At 37.5% G+C, this 19,760-nt stretch overlaps 1 protein-coding gene across 2 annotated transcripts in view; it reads left to right on the top strand.

Annotated features, from left to right (window-relative positions):
• Positions 1-19,760, top strand: part of wnk4b (WNK lysine deficient protein kinase 4b) — a 90,346-nt gene that overhangs the window by 38,462 nt on the left and 32,124 nt on the right. For both annotated transcript variants that reach the window (XM_017700566.2, XM_017700567.2), the window contains 2 exons: positions 15,958-16,046; positions 18,764-18,983. In XM_017700566.2, coding sequence (XP_017556055.1) covers positions 15,958-16,046; positions 18,764-18,983 — 309 coding nt within the window. The remainder of the gene's footprint in view (positions 1-15,957; positions 16,047-18,763; positions 18,984-19,760) is intronic.

Genomic DNA, 19,760 nt, shown 5'->3' on the forward strand with positions numbered 1-19,760 from the left:
ACAACAAGGGGGCTGGACTGAACCAAAACAAACGCACATGGATGAAAAAGTAAACAAAAAGCACATGACAGCACTGGGAGGGGCCAATCGTGACAAATTCCTGATGTTATTCAGTTTTGTCAATTATTTTAAAATCATGTATTTCTTACTGTACAGCTCTGGTCATTCTTCTAGCTTCCTACTAATTATTTAAAATTGCCAATGTTGTGCAATCTAACATTAGAATCATTTTAAACATTTATCTGCAACAAAATTTGTTTTATATTGTTACCAAACTGTATTTACCTTGATTCTAAACTTGTGCATGGTAGTACATATACAACCCTGTTTACCCAAGTTTACCCAAGAATTCTTATGCCTTTCACAATTCTACCAGATTAATCAATGATGAAAATGACTTCAGACCATATTGTGCTACATCGTAACACGTTTTCACTGATTATTAGCCATGATAGCATTGTTTAGCTAATTATTAGTTGAAGGTGTTTATTTAAGAGTGAAGAGCTTGCAGTTTGTCAGCTGTGTCCATATTGCCCTCTTCCTTCAAGGACTGGGGCAGTTTGTATGATCCAGCATTGATGTCCTCACAGCGCTTGTTCTTTATCAGCATGTCCTTGAGTCATGCTTTGTTCCTGTTCTGGGTCATATATTTATATTATGACCAGAACAGGCCTTATCTGATTCTTTTGATAGTGAAACGGGAAGAAGGAAAAACTTGATTGTGTGTTGATGCATTTGATTTTTGTCTTTAATGATGCAAACATTAAAAGGCTTTTATTGTATTATTGTCCTGTGCTGTATATTGTACAGGATGGCTGGTGTTTGGGCCTCAGAATTGAATGCGGGGACAGTGCGCTTGTTTATATCTTTGTTTTTGTTTTTTGTTGTTGTTGTTGAGGAAAATAGACTCAGATAGAAACTAGTAGTGTGTGATGTGAGAATTTATGAGTCCACCTTCATTTTTATACATTTATAGGCTATTAGTGTAGCTTTGAGTTGTTGACATCAATACCACCAAGACTACATAATGTGCTACAACTTGTATTACAGCGTATCTCACAATCTACTCCCTAGTGTTTAAGGAATCTTGGATGCCTACCATATATATTTAGCTAAAAAACACAATTAGCTTTGATTGTTTTATTTATTTGTTTTTTTAATGGAAATCGAATTTCAGCTGTCAAAATTTTGCGATATGCTAATGAGCAAAGGCTTGGGTGAAAGATCAATGTAATATGATATCAGTGACAATTGACAAGAAACCTGATGACAGTAATCATCATGTTGACTAAGACAACAAGATTTCCTGATGGTTCTAACAAGTTGAAAAAGAAATTAAAGTATAATACAATTGTATGCAATTGTAATATGTTTGAGTGCTCCTGGTGAAATGACCAAATGAAAATAAGTTAACACATCCTCTACAGAGAAAACACTGCTGCACATTGTAATGCTCAATTACTGTTTATTTGCTGAAGTTAACATATGGGAAAAAATCAATATAAAATGTGGTCTGTACTGTAACGTGCAACCAGAAAGCAGACGCTCGCGGTTTGAAAACACATGTGAAGCTTTACTTGTAGAATCAGGGATGCAGAGAGTAGTCAGCAGACAGGCATGAGTCAGTTACAGTAAACACAGCAGAGTAAGAATGGTGACCATAACAAACAAGGGCAAATCAGAGCACACAACAAGCGATGGGTCAAAACCATGAATCCAACAAACCAGGCAGAATTACAAAAGGGCAAATCCAAAAACAGAGTCAAAGAGAAAACAGACAGAGGGTCAAAAACACGATAAACACCAGTACAGGAAAAACGCCCAGTAGTCTCACAAGGAAAACAGTACTTCGCAACTAGTATATGCTAAAGCCCAGGCTTACATACGAGTCTAACCAATCATCTGACAAATACATGGCTGGAGATAGTTAGTATTCAGGCAAACTAGAATGATGATAGGATGACAGGGTCGTTTCATGAGTCATGTGACTTTGCTGAGGCCATGATGTCTACAACACAAATATGCAATAAAAATATTTTTTCATTTTTTATTTTACTGTTCAAAATGATTAATGGACATACACGTCTTCTAACTTTCTATATGATATGTTGATAATGGTAAATTAGTGATAAATCTAAACAAAAAAGTTTTCTTTGGGGACTATTTTGCCTTACAGTGCCCTGCATGTACCTCTCTGGATTTTAAAAAATACAAAACCTTATCTTAGAACCTTATCTTAGAATCATCGTCTCAGGCATCAGACAGTGTACACACACACACACACACACACACATTTTCTAAGCCGATTCTCCCTTAGGGTCGCGGGGGGTCGCGGGGGGGTCAGGGTTTGCTGGAGCCTAACCCAGTGGTCATTGGGCGGAAGGCAGGATACACCCTGGACATGTCACCAGTCCATCGCAGGGCAGACAGACAGACACACACACACACAGTCACTCACACACTCACACCTAGGGCCAATGTAACATGTCTCCGACAGTGTATTGATTCCTAATTCATGTAATAACAGTCTGTGAGGAAGCACTCAGAGTCATTAAACTCTACAGATGTTTGGTTTCCATCACCACCTTTATGAACAATTTTGACTGAGTATTTATCTGTAGAACAGACAGAACTTCACATTAAACTCTGAACTTCTACATCATAACCACTGGTGAAATTCTCCTTTGACAGCCCCCATGTTTTTTTGTCACATTAAAGGGTGAACAGACGTCAGCATCTCAGAGCTAATCAGAAGCCTCTGGATGTGGAGAGAATGTCCTAACAGGCCAAATGATCACCTTCTTGTTTTTGAACAGAGCGTGAGTACAGTCAAAGGGACAGAGCCGTCATAGGGAGGAACAGAACAGATCAGCTTACTGAAATGTTTCGTTCTTTTTCAGTTTCAGTGAAGCAGGTTTGGATCGTTTATTTATTTTAAGGCTGGCACATTTTCCATCTTGGCTCTGAGCAAAGTGTTACACTACAAATGCCGTGAACAGGTGAGAGGACATTAAAACCTCCGTCACCATTAAATCAAGGATATTCAGTTCACCTTGAGTTACCTTGTAATTAAAACTGAGGTGATATGTTTAGTCATAGGGTTGGTTCAAGTCACCTTGGAAGTGTGTGACTGTGATAAAAAGCACCTCAAGTGCCTCTTGTGTTACCCTCTTATCATTTTAGAAAAGAGTTTCTACCCAGTGTCATTTCAATCATTGCTTATAGTTGGAACAACTCAGTGAGTTTCTCAGTTGCAGTCTGTAGGGACCCCCAGGCAGACCACATTCCTGTTCTAGTTCCATCCTCACACCTGCTCTACAGCACCTCTGCACTGGCAGCAGGTCAACCACTGTTGAATCTCTTACTGTTAACTAGAGTTGGGTATTGTTTATAATTTTCAGGTTTAAGGGAATCTGCAGGAATATTTATCTACACCTCCAATGTTCAGTCTTTGGAATTTGGTTGCATTTTCTGTTTGTTATCATTCAAGTAATGCCAAGCACATTCATTGATGTTGAGGTCTGGACTCTGGGGTGGTCAGCCTCTTGTTCATTGTTCATTGTACGTTGCAAATTCTTTGTTTGAGAAGTACATATTGATCTTCTCAGCAGTGTGTTTGGGGTCGTTATTTTGGTGTAAAATGTCTTGCCAATCTTTCGAGAACAGTTTCTGAAGATGAATGCATGATGATGTATTAAAACTTGTTTCTATTTCATTCATGGTGCCTTCAGTCTAAAACAAATCACCAAATCCAGATGATACACTGACAATGACTGATGATTGTAGACATGGTTCATAGAGCCTTTCGTTGCTTCTGTGGTGTACATACTGCCTTTTCTCAAAGGTCAAAATTCAGAATGATCAGCGCATAAACGCTTACTCCACCTGTCAGAGGTCCAGTTTCAGTGTTGTAGTGTAAATTTTCCTCTTTTTTGTCTATTTCCTTTTTTAATAATGGCAAAAGTGGAGCTTGATTTTCTCCTTTCTCTCAAAGGTGAAAGCTGTTAGTATTGGTTATCTGATGGTGATAGCTTTGGTGGTCTTGCCCCATGGTTAGGAGTCACATTAAGTACTGATCTATTTGATGTCACTTGGTTTTCTTATAAATTTGTTTCCAGTTTATTAGTTTATTGTTTCCACTTTTTTTAAATCGTACAGTATTTCATTTTAAATGAATTAGAGAGATGTTCTATGTACAGCCTTGTTTTGGCATATTTTAGTCATTGTTTGACTTTGAAAGACATGGAAAAATTCAGATGCACAGGCGTCTGCCAGTACCAAATGTAGATTGAATTTATATGTGATTCAAAGTCACTTTGTAAGTAGTTATGTGATTATGCGATGGCATTTGAATATCACTGCAAACTGCAAAATGCTAAAAATGGCTTCATAATTCTAAGGGCAAATATCTCTAGAGTCAAAATTTCAGTGCTGGCAGCTTTTTAACGTTGAAAATTGCCAATTCCACTGAATTGAAAACTATGTGTAAAAGTTGTAGTGATGTCTTTTTAGCAAAGGAGTGCCAGGCACTTGTTCCCTCAACTATCATAAACAACATGACAATTAGTCTAATTACAACAAACAAATTTCATCTGAGCACAGAGTCCCAGATTAGCCTGTCTCACACAATTAAATCATGCAATAAAGCAGGTCTCAGCTAAAGCAAATTAGAAATGATCTGCTGAGCACTCCCTGAAGTAAAGGCAGTTTTACTAATTAAGCGGTTGTGCAATTAGCTTTACTGAGGCGATGGTTTTGGTCTTGTTTTACCATGGGTACGATGCAGCTTTATTCTCTAAGGGTTATGGGGGCGTAGGGAACAAATATTCTGGAGCATGTGTATGCACTGTGGGGGCGACGTATTGTGTAACACCTCTGCTCATTGGTGGTGTTATAATTACTGAGGAGCCAGTGCTGTGTTGAAAACTAGCCCACTTCCCACAGCCCATTTGCCCACACACACAAATGAAATGTTAATGAATTGTGTCAACTGGTCATGAAATATGGATGGAGCTGCAGGGGTGCGAACTGTGTGGCCTTGAATGGCTGTGTGTGCAAGTGTGGTACAGAAACGAGAATGATGGCCTGCATTTGTACATGTTTGTGGCTGTGGTACAGCGGAACGATGTATAACTTATGCATTATCATGATATTGGACTTACTGCAGTACTGGTATTGCAGAAGGGTGCAATATGCAAATAAGCTCTCTAACAGAAACAAGGATACATGGATGTCCACAAGCACATGGGTGTCCAGTGTTATCCACAAAGAGCCAGTGTAGCTGCAGGAACATACCTGATTCCACTTACTTGATCTTCTTCAAACAATTACTCTTGCTGCCACCAATGCTGTAGAACAGGGGTGGGCAATTAATTTTCCCAAGGAGCCACATGAGAAATTGGAACGGTTTTAGAGGGCTAGACTAATATACTTAACTCAATACATATATACTGTATAAAGCATTTATAATAACCCTTTATATATAAAAAAACAGTAAGTGAAACATTACAATGATACAATCAAAATGTGGAGGATTATATCATTATTTGTGATGGTTCAGTTTAGAAAATTGTAAACATTTTGCATTGTTTAAAATAATAGCATCACAACCTGACATAAAATAGCAAGTTTTTCAAAGACCAGCAACTTAAATGGCTTACTGTTTCTTGCAATTTTGTGCGATATTACTAAGCTGGTCCTGACTGCTCCATCCCTGGATGAGTGGAGCTTTGTAAAAATCCTTGCTGCCTTCGCAGTTTCGCTAGCAAATCTTCAGATGCCCGTGCCTGCTCTGCATCGGTCAAGTTTTTGTATTTCTCCACGGGCTTACTCTCGTAATGGCGATTCAAATGGTAATCCTTAAACACAGTTATCTGTTCTCCACAAACTTACACACAGCTTTAACTTTGACTTCAGTAAATAAATATTTATAAGTCCATGCCTAGTTAAAAACTCTGCATTCAGTGTCAGTCTTTCTTTTTTTAACATTAGCCGACATATTTAAGGACTAAGAGCTATCTTGAGAGCTATCCAACACATTTGCTGACACATTTGAGTGAAGCGCACTGACCGGGCAGATGCAAATAAAAAAAAAAACAAGTGTTGCCTTCAAAATAAAAGCATTGTAGTTGTATTTCATGGACCTATCACAGTGTAATAGGTGTCATAGTTACACATTTACTTTTCACTTCTAATTTACCAGTGATCTCACGCGGACCAGTCAGAGATAGTCAGAGGGCCAGTTGTGGCCTGCGGGCCATACAATGCCCAGGAATGCTGTAGAAGAACCACTTTTGTTTTCCTGAAAGGTTCTAGACCAGTTTAAGGGTTCTTTCTTGAACCCTTTCTTGTCCAGAGTGACTTGTAAGCAGATGTAGACAGTGTTAAGAGGACTGTTAAAGGACTGTTATTGGTGTTGGGTTCCCAACAAACCCTAGTCTCTTGTATAAATAACAGTGTTGTTACACACTATGCTACACCAACCTCAATCTTTACATTATGTAGAGGTTCCTTAAACCTTAAAAAGGTTCTTCACATTTGTCTCAGTTACAGAAATGGTTCCCCAAAGAACCATGAAAAGTTTCACCAGTGTTCCTAGTCATCCTTCCACTATGAGAAGACTACATTGTCTACTATAAAACGATGTGTAGCTGTTAATACGATGTGACTGAGAAATGGAAATAGAAAATTAGACAGATTACAAAAACAAACAAAGAAGCCATAGGTGTGCTCAGAACTATGGACCAAGCACCCTAGAATCCAGGCTTAAACTTATCATTGAATATGTTTGGGATTACATGGATTGTGAGATGGAGAAAATGCAACCAACTTCTAAGACTGAACTTTAGAAGTATGGAAAAACAATCCTGCAAATATTTTGGAAAGCCCGAAAGCAAGTCTTCCAAAAAGAATGGAGGCTCTAATAAATACATTGGCCGGATATTTTGAAATACTGAATATTTTGAAATTATATTTAGTTTTTGTGCCTTCTATATAATTTTCTTGACATATTTTCTACGTTTCCTGATACCAAAATGGCTGTTTTGACTGGCAATTCAATGAAGGGTGATCTCTGACTTTTGCATGGATCTGAATACTGCAAGTACATACTTGTACAGCAATTGCCGTATATAATTGCATTCACAATACTAGATTTGTCTCTTTCATACAGCTGTAATGTGTGTGTTTGTGTGAGAGAGGTAGGGAGAGAGCAAGGTTTGTCTGGTGCATAAAGCCAGTGACGTGGTGGGATAGAGATAGGGAGAGTGAGAGTAAGGGTGATAAAGGAATCAATGTAATTTAGCATAATTAAATCTGTTCCTGCCAGGCTCACTGGAGCTAATGACGTCACATGCCAATGACTACCATATGGCTTAGTTTTTTCCACATGTTAAGAACACACACACACACACACGCACACCCTTTTTTGCTTTGCCGCTGTTGCTCACTTTGTTACACTTCCCCTCTGGTTCATTCAATAAGCTTTTCTCCTCATTCACACAAATGGGCTTTGTTTCATAAACCCCCATATGGACACCACTCCAGCCATCATTATTCTGCAGTCTTGTCCACACCAATTTTCTGCTCTATTTATGACAGCCATGGGACACCAAAGCCTTTTTTATCATGGCAACATGATATTTTCAGGCATCATTGTTGCTTCTTTGTAAGGACATATCATTGACATGTATTAGGCTTTTACACTATTACACTTTTTCTTCATGTTTTTTATGACTCATTTTTGAGAAATGACTTAACCCTGAGATTTCTAGAGTTACTGTTGTTGCCTTACAAGCCTATTTATATGTGATCGCAACATAAATGCTATAGGTATATAAGCAATTATGTTTGCATTCCCTTTATATTCTGTATCAACAATTTGTGACTTTTCTCATTTGTTTCCAATGTCAAGAAATGATAAAAACAGGGTAAAATATTAAGAATAGTTGTTTTATTCTACAGAACGACACTTGACACACAACAAAAAAACTTTTCATAAAATGAGACGTTGTAATGAAATATCTTCATCTTTGTTTACAAATACAAATGTGGTATTGATTAAAAAACATGTTTTAGGGATTTGCACTTTTCACTGAATTTCTCTGCTTATTTCAAGGTGCTTATCAAAATACTAATTCCTCAATAATATCCAATGACCAGTAACCTTCTGGTTTAACTAAAATACAATCAACACATCATATGTAAATAGACTTCCATCTTACAATCATGTTTTAATGTACGTTTTACTCATGCAAGCCTAATTCTAAATTTCCTTCGGGATCAATAAAGTATCTATCTATCTATCTATCTATCTATCTATCTGTCTGTCTGTCTGTCTGTCTGTCTGTCTGTCTGTCTGTCTATCTGTCTATCTATCTATCTATCTATCTATCTATCTATCTATCTCTATCTAATGCTATAGTGCAGTAGTTCTATAAAGTGCTCCTGATTTTCCCATATAGGGTATAGTGATTATTGACTATTTTATTGCCTACAGGAATGTTGTCTATAGTACTCCTGATTTTCCAATATAGAGAAAAGTGATTAGGAACCATATCTGTTCCTTTAATGATGTTCTATATAGCATTCCTGATTTTTAAGGAAATGGAACAGTGATAAGAAACCATTACTGGATTACAATCCATACTGTTTAATAGTGTTCTATATAGTGTTTTTCCATTGTAAGGAACAGCGATTAGGGACCATATTCAGCACAGCAGTTGGTTTGTTCTTAGTTATTTGAGTAATATATCTGGGAGTGATTGCTTACCACATTTTAGAGATGCTAAAGTCATTAGTTGGTGTGTTTTACAGTGTACAGCGCTCTCCATTCACAATGCTTGATCACACTTTTTTTTCCAAACTGACCACAAACCTTTATTTGCAAGAGAGAACGGCACACAGCTGTAATTTCACAGCTGCTTTCACTTTATAACATCTAGTGTTCTGGGTTTTTTGTTCATTAGCTGTGAAAGCTGTTTTTCAAATCTCACAGTTCATTTCAATTGCGCGCGCACACACACAGCCTCAGCACCACTCTGCCATGTGAAGGCCCATCTGGGCAACTGAAGCAAATGAACCCAGGCACAGAGGAACATTGGCCCAGCCTTTTTCCACTAATTGAAAGCCTTTCAGTTTATGTTTGTGGTGTTGTTTTGATGCGTATGATTTATCTTGCCTATATAAACGGAACATAAAGAGGTTTTTACATTAGAGAAGTATTTGATGCAAGTGAGCCATTTTATTTACTCACTGTCATGTATCAGTGATGGGTACAGAGTGGACATTTAGAGGTTTATTTGGACGGTGTGCTCTCTGTGGGATGGTTGTTTATCTGGTGAGGTGAGGACATTTTTTATTATCGACCTAGAGTTTGTTATTTGCTTAATTCAGTGTTTGTTTCTTGTAGCTTTTTTATATTTTTTATTTTTATTGCATATTTGCACCCTTACGAATGATCTTATTTAAAGGAATTCTCCCTTGCATATGTAGCTAATCAGCCAAGATGTGTTTGTTGCTGATGTTTTCTTCTTTAGTTTTGCACTGGAACTATGAGGTTACCATAGTTAAGACATAATGGAAGCTTATACTTCACCAATTAACTTTGTGCTAAACTTCAAACTATGCAAAGGTTTTAATTCCTGAATGCAAATTCTCAACAGAGAACTTCTGTAAAGGTGAAATATGAAGTTTGTGAGAAAATGAGGAGGTCACTTGTATAAAGAAACAAAAGTTCCTTATTCCTTGTCACCAAGGGAAGGAGGTGGATCTTTGCTTTGGCTCTGGTGCTCCACTGAACCTGAGCCAGATGCACCAACATTTAGTCATTAGCTTTTATATCTGGGGAGAGTGGGAGAAAGAGAAAAATAGAGTGACTGAGGGAAGAAGAAAGTAATGGAGCAAATCTGGCTGGCTTGGCTTTGTCTTTGTCATTAGGGACGATTTGGCTCTGATGTCATTAGTATCCAACAAAGCAGCCTTCAAAGAGCTGCAGCATTACATGAACCTGAACTATCCTAAAGGCCAAGAAGTGCCCCTAAGGCCCAAAAAGCCCAAAAGCTCCAATGCCCAAATCCCTGGAGCATGCTGGGAAACCTCTACATCCTTTAGTCCAAGGGTTTTGACACCATTTAATAGAAGCAAACCTGAAGACTGTCCTTCTGTTTTTCACTGTCCATTTGCTTTCAGTTGTTTAAAAGAGGCTATTATCTGATGAAATAGCACTGCACTGGTCTGGTTACATAAACCGTTCTCAGAAGCCTGGAACATTCTGGGGACTGTCACACCCTCAGAAATATCCGGCCCACATCCAGCACAAGGGATATGTTCCATAACACATTTAAATAGATACCATCTTTCCTCAGTGCCTTAAGCTTCCAGAAGTTCATCGTATACATTTCCTGCTCGAGTAGCGTACTGTCCTGATTTGAGAGACGTTTTGAAGAGATGAGTTTGGCTTGGATTACAGTGTTACCTTTTTGTTGAATGCTTACCATTTGAACACCTCAAACCCTGTAGCTCTGTGATTGGTGCAGCCCTGTGCTGGTTGGCTGATTTTTGTGCTATGCCTCATGCTTTCCACTTCATAAATTTTACATGGTGGTTTGGGCTACTTCATGTTTCCAACCTGGCAACTCGAGACCTTGGCTTTGTTTTGAGTCACTTCTTTCAAGAGGTGCGATGGAGTGTGAAAACAGTGTCCGCTCGACGCAAATTGGGTTTTCTTATCGCTAAACAAACCCACGCTATCTCCATGGCACAGCGCAGACATGGTTGTGCTAAGTGTGGTGTTCACTGTCTTCCATTCTCCTCTTATTTTCCTCTTATGACACTTGTTTTTAGGTATGTGTATGTTTGTGTGTTTGCATTCCAACAAACACAGTAAAACTGAATGACCACTATATTAGTTAAGATCGGGCTATTCTGAGGTCCCCCTATTCTGTATTGGTATTGGTGAAAATGCCACTGCTAAAACATCAGAATTTCTATTGCAATAAGCTGATAACTCTGATGTGAACTTTGATTAGCAAAGTTCATCTCTGAGGTTTTGATGGTTTTGTGTGCGTGTACTGTCTTCAGAGACTGCTAAGAGTTGGGAATTGGGAAGTAATAATCATATATCATATATCATATCATTGCACTCTGTCCAGTAACCATGCACTTGGTGGAATGAGGTCAATTTCATATTAAAATCTTGTCTAAAATGATGATGCAAGTTCAGTAAAAACAAACTGAATGAAGAGCATCCTAGTGGTCATTATTGATGATAGGTAAATTTGATTGGCTGTTCTCACTTCAAGAGCAAACCGCATGAACCTTCTTTGTCCCACTTTAACTGTCCTCCCCTGCTAAACTCTATTTTGGGGAAGAAATCTAATCCGCCTTTACCTCAAATGTAGTGGGCAATGACCATCATATTTGACACTTTAAAGATGACAGGCCACACACTTATTAGTGAGTAAAACACTGGTTAACACCTTAAATGGCCAGGGCCCATCGGCAGGCCCAAAGTTTATTACACATTTTATACATTTTATAACCAAACAGTTTATGTTGAAGTCACTGTAGTTGCTAAATAATAAGCTTTAATATGTAATAAGTCTTGGATTTTAAGTAGTTAACTAAAAAACATAAGCCATAAAATCAAAATCTCTTACAGAATATGACAAATACATATACAGTTATATTGGTCCAAACACACACACACACACCACACACACACACACACACACACACACACACATACATATATATATATATATATATATATATATATATATATATATATATATATATATATATATATATATATATATATATGTATGTGTGTGTGTGTGTGTGTGTGTGTGTCTTAGCTACTTAACTCAGTATTAGTCACAATGTGTGGCCCAGGTAGCTTGTTTAACCTCTTAAGTCCCAAACTTATTACATCCTACATTACATTATCCAGTTACTCTTAAATTATAGATTTTGTCCTAAAAAACTTTATATCTATTAGTATTCCTGAATTTGACCATAGCCAACAGTTACATAACAGCTATCTCAACCTACTGACCTTTATGTTATCAAGAAACATGCTACAAGGACATGTTCACAATTGTAAACAGGGGCAAGTGATGCTGACAGGGCTTTTGTGTCACAGCAGCTAAGGCGTAACACATCAGAAGGAGTTTTGTTAAGTCGTGACTAGGGTTTAAGTTCTTGGACCACTTATATTTAAATAAGAGATTATAGGCAACTCGTTTACTATTGTCTGCTAGCAATATAGCAAAATCCTCTGCAGAGCAGCAAAACATTTACATTTGGCTAAACGAATAACAATCGTGAACTTAACTATTGTCATATTTTTAGAGATAAGCACCTGAAGGGTGGGCTTCCATGTTCTGGCAAGGAGCTGGCTCCCTCTCTGACTGTCTATAGTCTTTCATACTGACTTCCAGGCTATATTTTGCATTTTGCTAAAATGTTAAAACTTTGTTGAATTAGATGTATGCATGATTCTATATAATGTCTGATTAATGAAAAGCCTGTAGGCCTGAAAAAAATATGTACACTTGTTCAGTTTCAATGCCTGCTGGCTTCTCTACACCACACCACATAAGGACATCAGTAAGGTAAAGCCAAAACTGGTAGAGTAATGTTGGTAATGACATACATTCATATCAGTATCAGTGTCCTGGTACAATACTTTAATAATGTACCATGGTGGTTATGACATGTTTGCTGTTGTGACATTTATTGAAATATTCCACAGTGAGTTTACAATAGAGATGTGTATAGGTACTCAGGGACTTGGTTAAACGTTTGTGACACCAGAATTCAAATACTGCGATCACAGTTTATCTATTTGTTATGTTTTTCACAGGAAGGTGTGGAAAATATAAAGGCCAATTACTCATTGCGATAGCAATTTTATGTTTTAACAGAACAGTGTTGTTGGGGATGTGACTGAAAAAGCAGAGATAGTGTGCCTTTATGGATAATTAGGCTAAACAAGTAACTCTCACTGATGTTGTTTAGGTCCATAAACAGTTAATATAAATTTCTGTGGCATACTGTGTTGCCACATTGAGGAGAAAAGTCAACCTGTAAGAAGTCAACGAGTCCAGTCACAGTTTGCTGTGTTTGTTCATTAGTTAATCTGAGGCAGCCTCTATTGCTCATCCAATACATGAACCTCCCGATCTCCTTTGGCTATTTTTGAATAATGAAAACCTTTTTTTAGTAAATGTATTCCTCTGCATGCTGCTATTGTTGTGCAACACCAGTGCTGTCAGCTAAAAATATAAGGCTACACTCCTTTTAATCAAAATTGGTTTGAATGCCCATCCTTAGTTTATAATGTGTCCTCCTTTTTTCTAGCATGTTTAGCAGAAATGAATGTTTTATCAAATTATAAAAATAATTATCAAATAAAAAATATGCCTGCTGGAATCAAACCATTTTCAAATTATAATGTCCAAATCACATCATTATCAATGATAGTTAAGTTTGCGTGACTCCTGTCACTCAAAGAGCAAACAGCATGAAGCATATCTGTCCCATGTTATCTGTTCACCTCTGCTGAACCCTGTTTCAAATATTCCCCCTTAGCCCAAATGAAGTCAGTCAGCCAAGACATCTTCAGTATCTGAAGCTTTCTTCTTTAATTTTGCATGTTGATGCTAATATAGATAACAAAGGGCAAAAGTGAGGTATATATATGTATATATATTTGTTTAAGCTTATTGAATAACTCAACACACAACATTCAGTAAGTGGAACTCAGCAGGTAGTCGTCTGTGTCCATGTGCCTGCTGCTGTTAAGGCCAGATGAGTCGAGTGAATGGCTGTCCTTATAGAACCATTGAAAAGTTTTGGAAACATTTACGTTTTTGAATGTTGAGAAATTTTCCAGAATAATGAACAGAGCTTGATTCTAAGCTGTAAAACCAACCGTGACATTGTAATACAAATCATGCTTCCTAATATAAACATTTTGAGGCAGATAATTTATCAATATTTCACGTTTTCTGAGAACAGCAAAAAATTATATAATCATATATAATGTTCTCAGAAAATTGAGATATTTAATTATGCATTGAAAAAAATACCGTTTGGTGCCTTGGTCACCCTGCTGAAAGTGTCCGCGTCATCTTTGGGTTTAGTTCCTCTGTTTATGTAGCCCTTGTTTGACCCAGAGCATTAAGCTAAGTGGAGAGTGCATGCCAAGTTAAACCAGACAAAAGAGAGTCTCCTAGATAGTGTAAACTGTTGAAGGGTTTAATTCACCAGTTGACTGCAATTGGTTGAGTAGACTGTATTTCTGATAGATGTTAGCCAGAAAAAGGATTGGTGCCTTTACAGCACTTCTTTGTTCCATAATGGTCACAATATGTTGCCTATATTGCTACTGCTATTGCACGACAGCACATACTCTGTGTTAATCTGCTTTCAAAATCTTATAATTGTCACTACTTGCAGAAAGCAACCTGATTAGTAATGTTTAAAAAGCAGCAAGATTCCTAGGAATTTCCCTGTTTTTCAATGTCTGCAATATAAATGTAGACATTTTATGTACTATACAAAATCACTAATGTGGATCAATGTAAAATTCTGGTAAGTCTGAAAAGTTTCTCTAGAACAAAACTTGTATCATCAGTTTTGAGTCTGGATTTTTTTCCCTGTTGGTATTTAAATGTCAGACAATTACAAAAGTATGGCAAAAATGTAAAGGATTTGTTTTCTTTCCTCAAAACAAAATTGTACAATAGCTATTTATCAAATTCTAAGCATAATAAAATTCCTCTTGTGCTTACAAATGCAAATTTGGGATGGATTGAAAGTTTAGAAGCTGCACTTTCAACAAAAATATTTCTGAAATAAAAATATTGTGAAATAATAGAAAATTACAGCATGTTTTTGTTATCATTGGTGGTAATTACCAATTCGATTGGTGAAACATCTGTTCACGGATGGGTTAAATGCGGAGGTGGAATTTCCCAGGTTGTGGGATCAAAAAAGTATCACTTAACTTATATATGGGTGGGAAACGTGCATTTTATTCTATGCTCTGACTGTGTGAGTGAGTCAGAGAAAGAAAAAGGAGAGAGAGATAGGAGAAAACAGACAGCAACCAAACATGGACACAGACACTGACTTTCTATATTGTTGATTGGCTGATTGTTCTATCAGTAAACTGATCAATAGAACCTCGGATAGAGATGAGGAAGAAGAACAGAGTATTGTGGACTAAAGCCCTAAGGTTGTGTGTGTGTGTGTGTGTGTGTGTGTGTGTGTGTGTGTGTGTGTGTGTGTGTGTGTGTGTGTGTGTGTGTGTGTGTGTGTGTGTGTTAGGAATTTGTCTCAGTTTGCTCTTTGTTTTTAAAAGTTTGCTTTGGAGCTGGAAAATATTTTATGCTTTTCAAAAATTCTAAAATAACATCCCAAGATATAAAATATTAACCCTTGAAACTGCTGGCTTACTGTGCAGTCATTGATAATGTCTCTGGCTTCCTCTGTACCATGATTTACTTTTTATGATTTAATTTGTTGATACTACTGGAATATTTTAATGTAAAAAGCAGACTGTGTGTTGCCATCTTACGGTAGTTTGCAAGAGATGACTATGTTCCCTCATACAAAATAATATGTTTGAAATGGTTGGGGACTTTTGAATACATGATGCCTAAAGCCCCTAAATGTTCAGAAAATGTGCTTTTGTGTTTTCTTGTTTTAATCAAATCTTCTGCTTTGTTGACTTACATTCTTTACTTAAAAAAAGGGCAAAGACAGAATTAAAAAATCATGTTATTTAAGGCAAACAGCAGGTTAAATAGCAGAAATAGAGGCTTATTGGCTCAGAATAAAAAAGCATTTCTAGCATGAAAGATAACTGATGTTTCTCAGACCCAACAAAATGCCCACGACAAACTTTCACTTTCTCTCTCTCTGTTTTTCTGTCTGGCTCTCTCAAAGGGCATGAAGCCAGACAGCTTTTTCAAAGTGAGAGTGCCTGAGCTGAAGGAGATCATAGAGGGCTGCATCCGCATGAACAAGGCCGAAAGGTAGGTTAAACATCAGCAGAGAAAAACTCACACACCTGTTCTGCAAGCCCCAGCCCTCAGCACTGGGAAAATCATTAACTCGCACCCTGTAATGAAGTGTCAGTGTGTGCGGACATGTTTATTTGTACCTGACAACTTCCAGTAGAACGTTTAACACTAGCCAAGCCAGTTTTTCCACCCCATGAGAGACTAATAGCAATATCCATGTTCAGGTTTTTAACATTTAAACAATAGCAGCTGGTCTCTGATGACAGAAAGGCAGAAAATCCTGCAAGCTGCTATTCTTGTTCCCCACTGCAGTGACTGGGTGACGCAGAGGGGGGGATAAAAATAACAGTGTTACACACTCTAGATGAACTCAGGGGTTGCCATGTTACGAGACCTTCTGCTTCATGGGTTTGGCTCTCAAACCAGAACATTACAGCGATGATTTTGGCAAAAGTCAAACGTACACAGTTTCACAATTTCACGAAATGTGGTCAAACAGCCAAGACAAGTTTGGTGTCTGAAGTTGGTTTCTTTAGTTTTGCGCTGAAGCTACAAAGCTAATTCAGCTATAGCAGGTAATGGAAGCTTTAACCTACTAATTTGCATTGTGCAGACTGCAAACTTCAAATCGACTTGCTTGTGTGTTTTCTGACACAGCATGACATACTGTTATCTATAAAGGTGGACCAAATGTACTTTTTCCATTTTTATAGATAACACTAAGGCTGCAACTAATGACTATTTTGATAATTGATTAGTAGGTCCATTATGACTTGGGTAAATCAATTAATCGAGAAAAGAAAGAAATCTACATATATTAGCAGATATTTAGCTTTCTTAATAAAAAACACAAAAGAAACATCTACATTCTTTAAAAAGTTTCTAAAGGGGGCTTTTTGTAAGTGTCACAGCAACAGATTTATATTTACATGTCTTTATCATTCTGTATTGAAATATTCAAAATAGAGTTTTAATAAGTCTTAGTGACCTAAAGCTCTGTTTTTGTGTGGATGGGAGCCTAAAAAAAACATAGCTTATAGTTTGTGAGCATTAACATACAAGCAGCCCTGAGAACTGTGTTGTTAAGATCAACTGTTTAGATCAACAGTTTGAAAATGCAGCTCACCCCTTCAGTCAGCGCTGTTTATTCTCTCTGCTAAACTAAAATTGAATTAGCTGAAATGCAGACAGGGATGCACTGTGAATAAGAAGCACAGACATCATCAAGCCAATCGATAACGTGAATCGTTGCCAACAATTTCATAATAGTATTTCATACAGAGTCAGGAATTGTACAGGCGCATCTTGCAGTCTTACACAATGCTGATGGGCTACAGGCTGTTACTTATTAGCTATGTTAACCTCTTAACTCCAGGGCAAAACTAAAGAAGCAAACTTTGGGCATCAAATATGTCTTGGCTTGTGTAAATTTGACTTTTCACCAGCCTATCACTTCAGAGGCGTACTGTGTTCTGTGCTCTCCGTCTTCCTCTTGCCTTTCAGTGACTACATAATTTCTTAGCTATGTACAACCATGTCTGTCCATCAATGTAAGCAGTGCATAATCTATTAACATTTACATTATTGTCTAGAACAGAGTTCTAGCTGCTTATGTTACCAGCAGCAAGAGAGCTGCATTCACTTGTTATTTTCAACTCATAGAGTTGATACTGTTGATCAGCTTTACTGATTAATCAGCTGATATACATCAAACTATGAAACAGTGGTTAGTATTTATTCAATTGTATTTATTCCATTCCATCATTTATTCCATGCACTATTATACTAGAGATAGTTGAGATAGCGGGGTAGGGTGAAGTATTAGGGCTACATGGCCCTCCAAACTGAAGTTTTTCAGAGGAGTGTTACCAAACAGAGTGCTATGAGAAAAAAAGAAAACCGGTAAGTTGCACAAGCAACCAAAGAAACCCTCAAATGTCAATATTTTCTCTGAAAATAAAAAAAATACGCTAATCATTTTATTATCTTTGTTTAATGTTTTTTCAATGTATTATGATCCTTTTCTTCATAATAAGGATAAAAATGTTAGTCTTATGTAGTCTTGATAGCTAGCTAGCTAAATTTCCCATTCCACCTAAAATAGTGCAGCAGTTGTGACACCTGAGGCACCAGAATGTAACTAGAATCTGGCGAATAGCAGACAGTAGCTTCATATCAGGGCAGAATTAGGGGTAGTTGATAATAGATTGTCTTATACCCCCTTTTTAAAGGCATATGATGTCCTAATTTTAACTAAAGCCCAGCAGCGAGGTTACCGCTCCTCTACTATCACTGCAGACTGGCAGGGTCCCCTACAGAGCACAACTAGTAGCCTGTTAATGAAGTAATGCTATTTTTTTTTGAGCATTGTCCCATTTAATAGGGTAAGATTTCAACCACTGCCCTTTGTAACTCATTTCCAGGGGGCAAGATGACACTTGAAAACAAGGTGTAGGAGTGAAAATAAGAAATGGGATTTGGCCTATATGTGCTGAAAAGCCTGCGTGTAGACCAAGGTGATAGTGAAATTTCTGGCGCAGATATAGTTTAAAGGAATAGTCATATTTTTAAATGACAATTGAAACTTAACCAAGTTCTACTGCACCCTGACAGAACTATATTGTTGAAGCCCATGAAAAACAAAGTGCTCTGTCCAACTGCACAACTTTAAAACTTTTCAGTGTCTTTATGAAGTATCTCTGCTTCACCTGCTGCATACCCATTCTCAGGTACACAATACAGGACCTGTTAGAACACCCCTTCTTCCAGGAGAATAATGGTGTCCATGTGGAGCTGGCTGAGGAGGATGACATGGTGAAGTCTGGGCTGAAGCTCTGGCTCCGGATGGACGACACCAAGAAGCTCCACGGCAAGTACAAGGACAACAACGCCATTGAGTTCCTGTTTGAACTCTACAAGGATGTGCCAGAGGAAGTGGCACAGGAGATGGTGAGTGTCTCCCTTAATGTCTGATTAAAAAATTATATCAATGTGTGTGTGTGTGTGTGTGTGTGTGTGTGTATATTATATACACGCGCTACCCTGAGGGAGAAGCGGCTTAGAAAATGAATGGATGGATATATATATGTTTTGTTTTATTCCAGTGTATTCTATTTTTGATTTTGTAAGTGTCTTTCAGCTTAGAAGAAGAACTATATAAATGAAAACATAGTTTTGTCAGGATTGTTATTGAGGTGAATGTTCAGTGGTGCCATTCTTAGATAATAAACACTGACATTGTAGCTTAAACACCTCAGAATGTGAAAATATGGAAAATGTTAACATGCTCCAGGAATATTCGTATTCTTACATCTCACATTGTCTCAAAGTAAAATTGTGAAAATTTATTTAATTTTTTTGCTTTACAGTGCCAATTAGAAATGGATGATAATTGTTGGCCATTATTCATGCTGCATTTATCTTCTGAGAGCCTACAGGTGGTCCATTTCAGCATGGAATTTGCTATTATTTAAAACACTGTCCTTTACAGGATTTTGTTCCAGCCTGGCTTCTCTAGTTGGCTCCAGCAGCAGAAGTGTCCAAGTGAATCTGTCCAGTGAATTTTCCACCTCTGGTTATTGTAGTACTAAAAACAACCAAAACAAAGTCACAGCAATGCCTTTGAGTTTCAAAGACGCCAATTTAAAACCCCCAAACCCCGACCTTCGCTTTTGTTGAACTGTTCACACACTATCCTCCTGATAAAGCCATTGTGCTGCAGTTTGC

This window comes from Pygocentrus nattereri, chromosome 1 (assembly GCF_015220715.1).
Source record: "Pygocentrus nattereri isolate fPygNat1 chromosome 1, fPygNat1.pri, whole genome shotgun sequence".
Taxonomy (NCBI): Eukaryota; Metazoa; Chordata; class Actinopteri; order Characiformes; family Serrasalmidae; genus Pygocentrus; species Pygocentrus nattereri.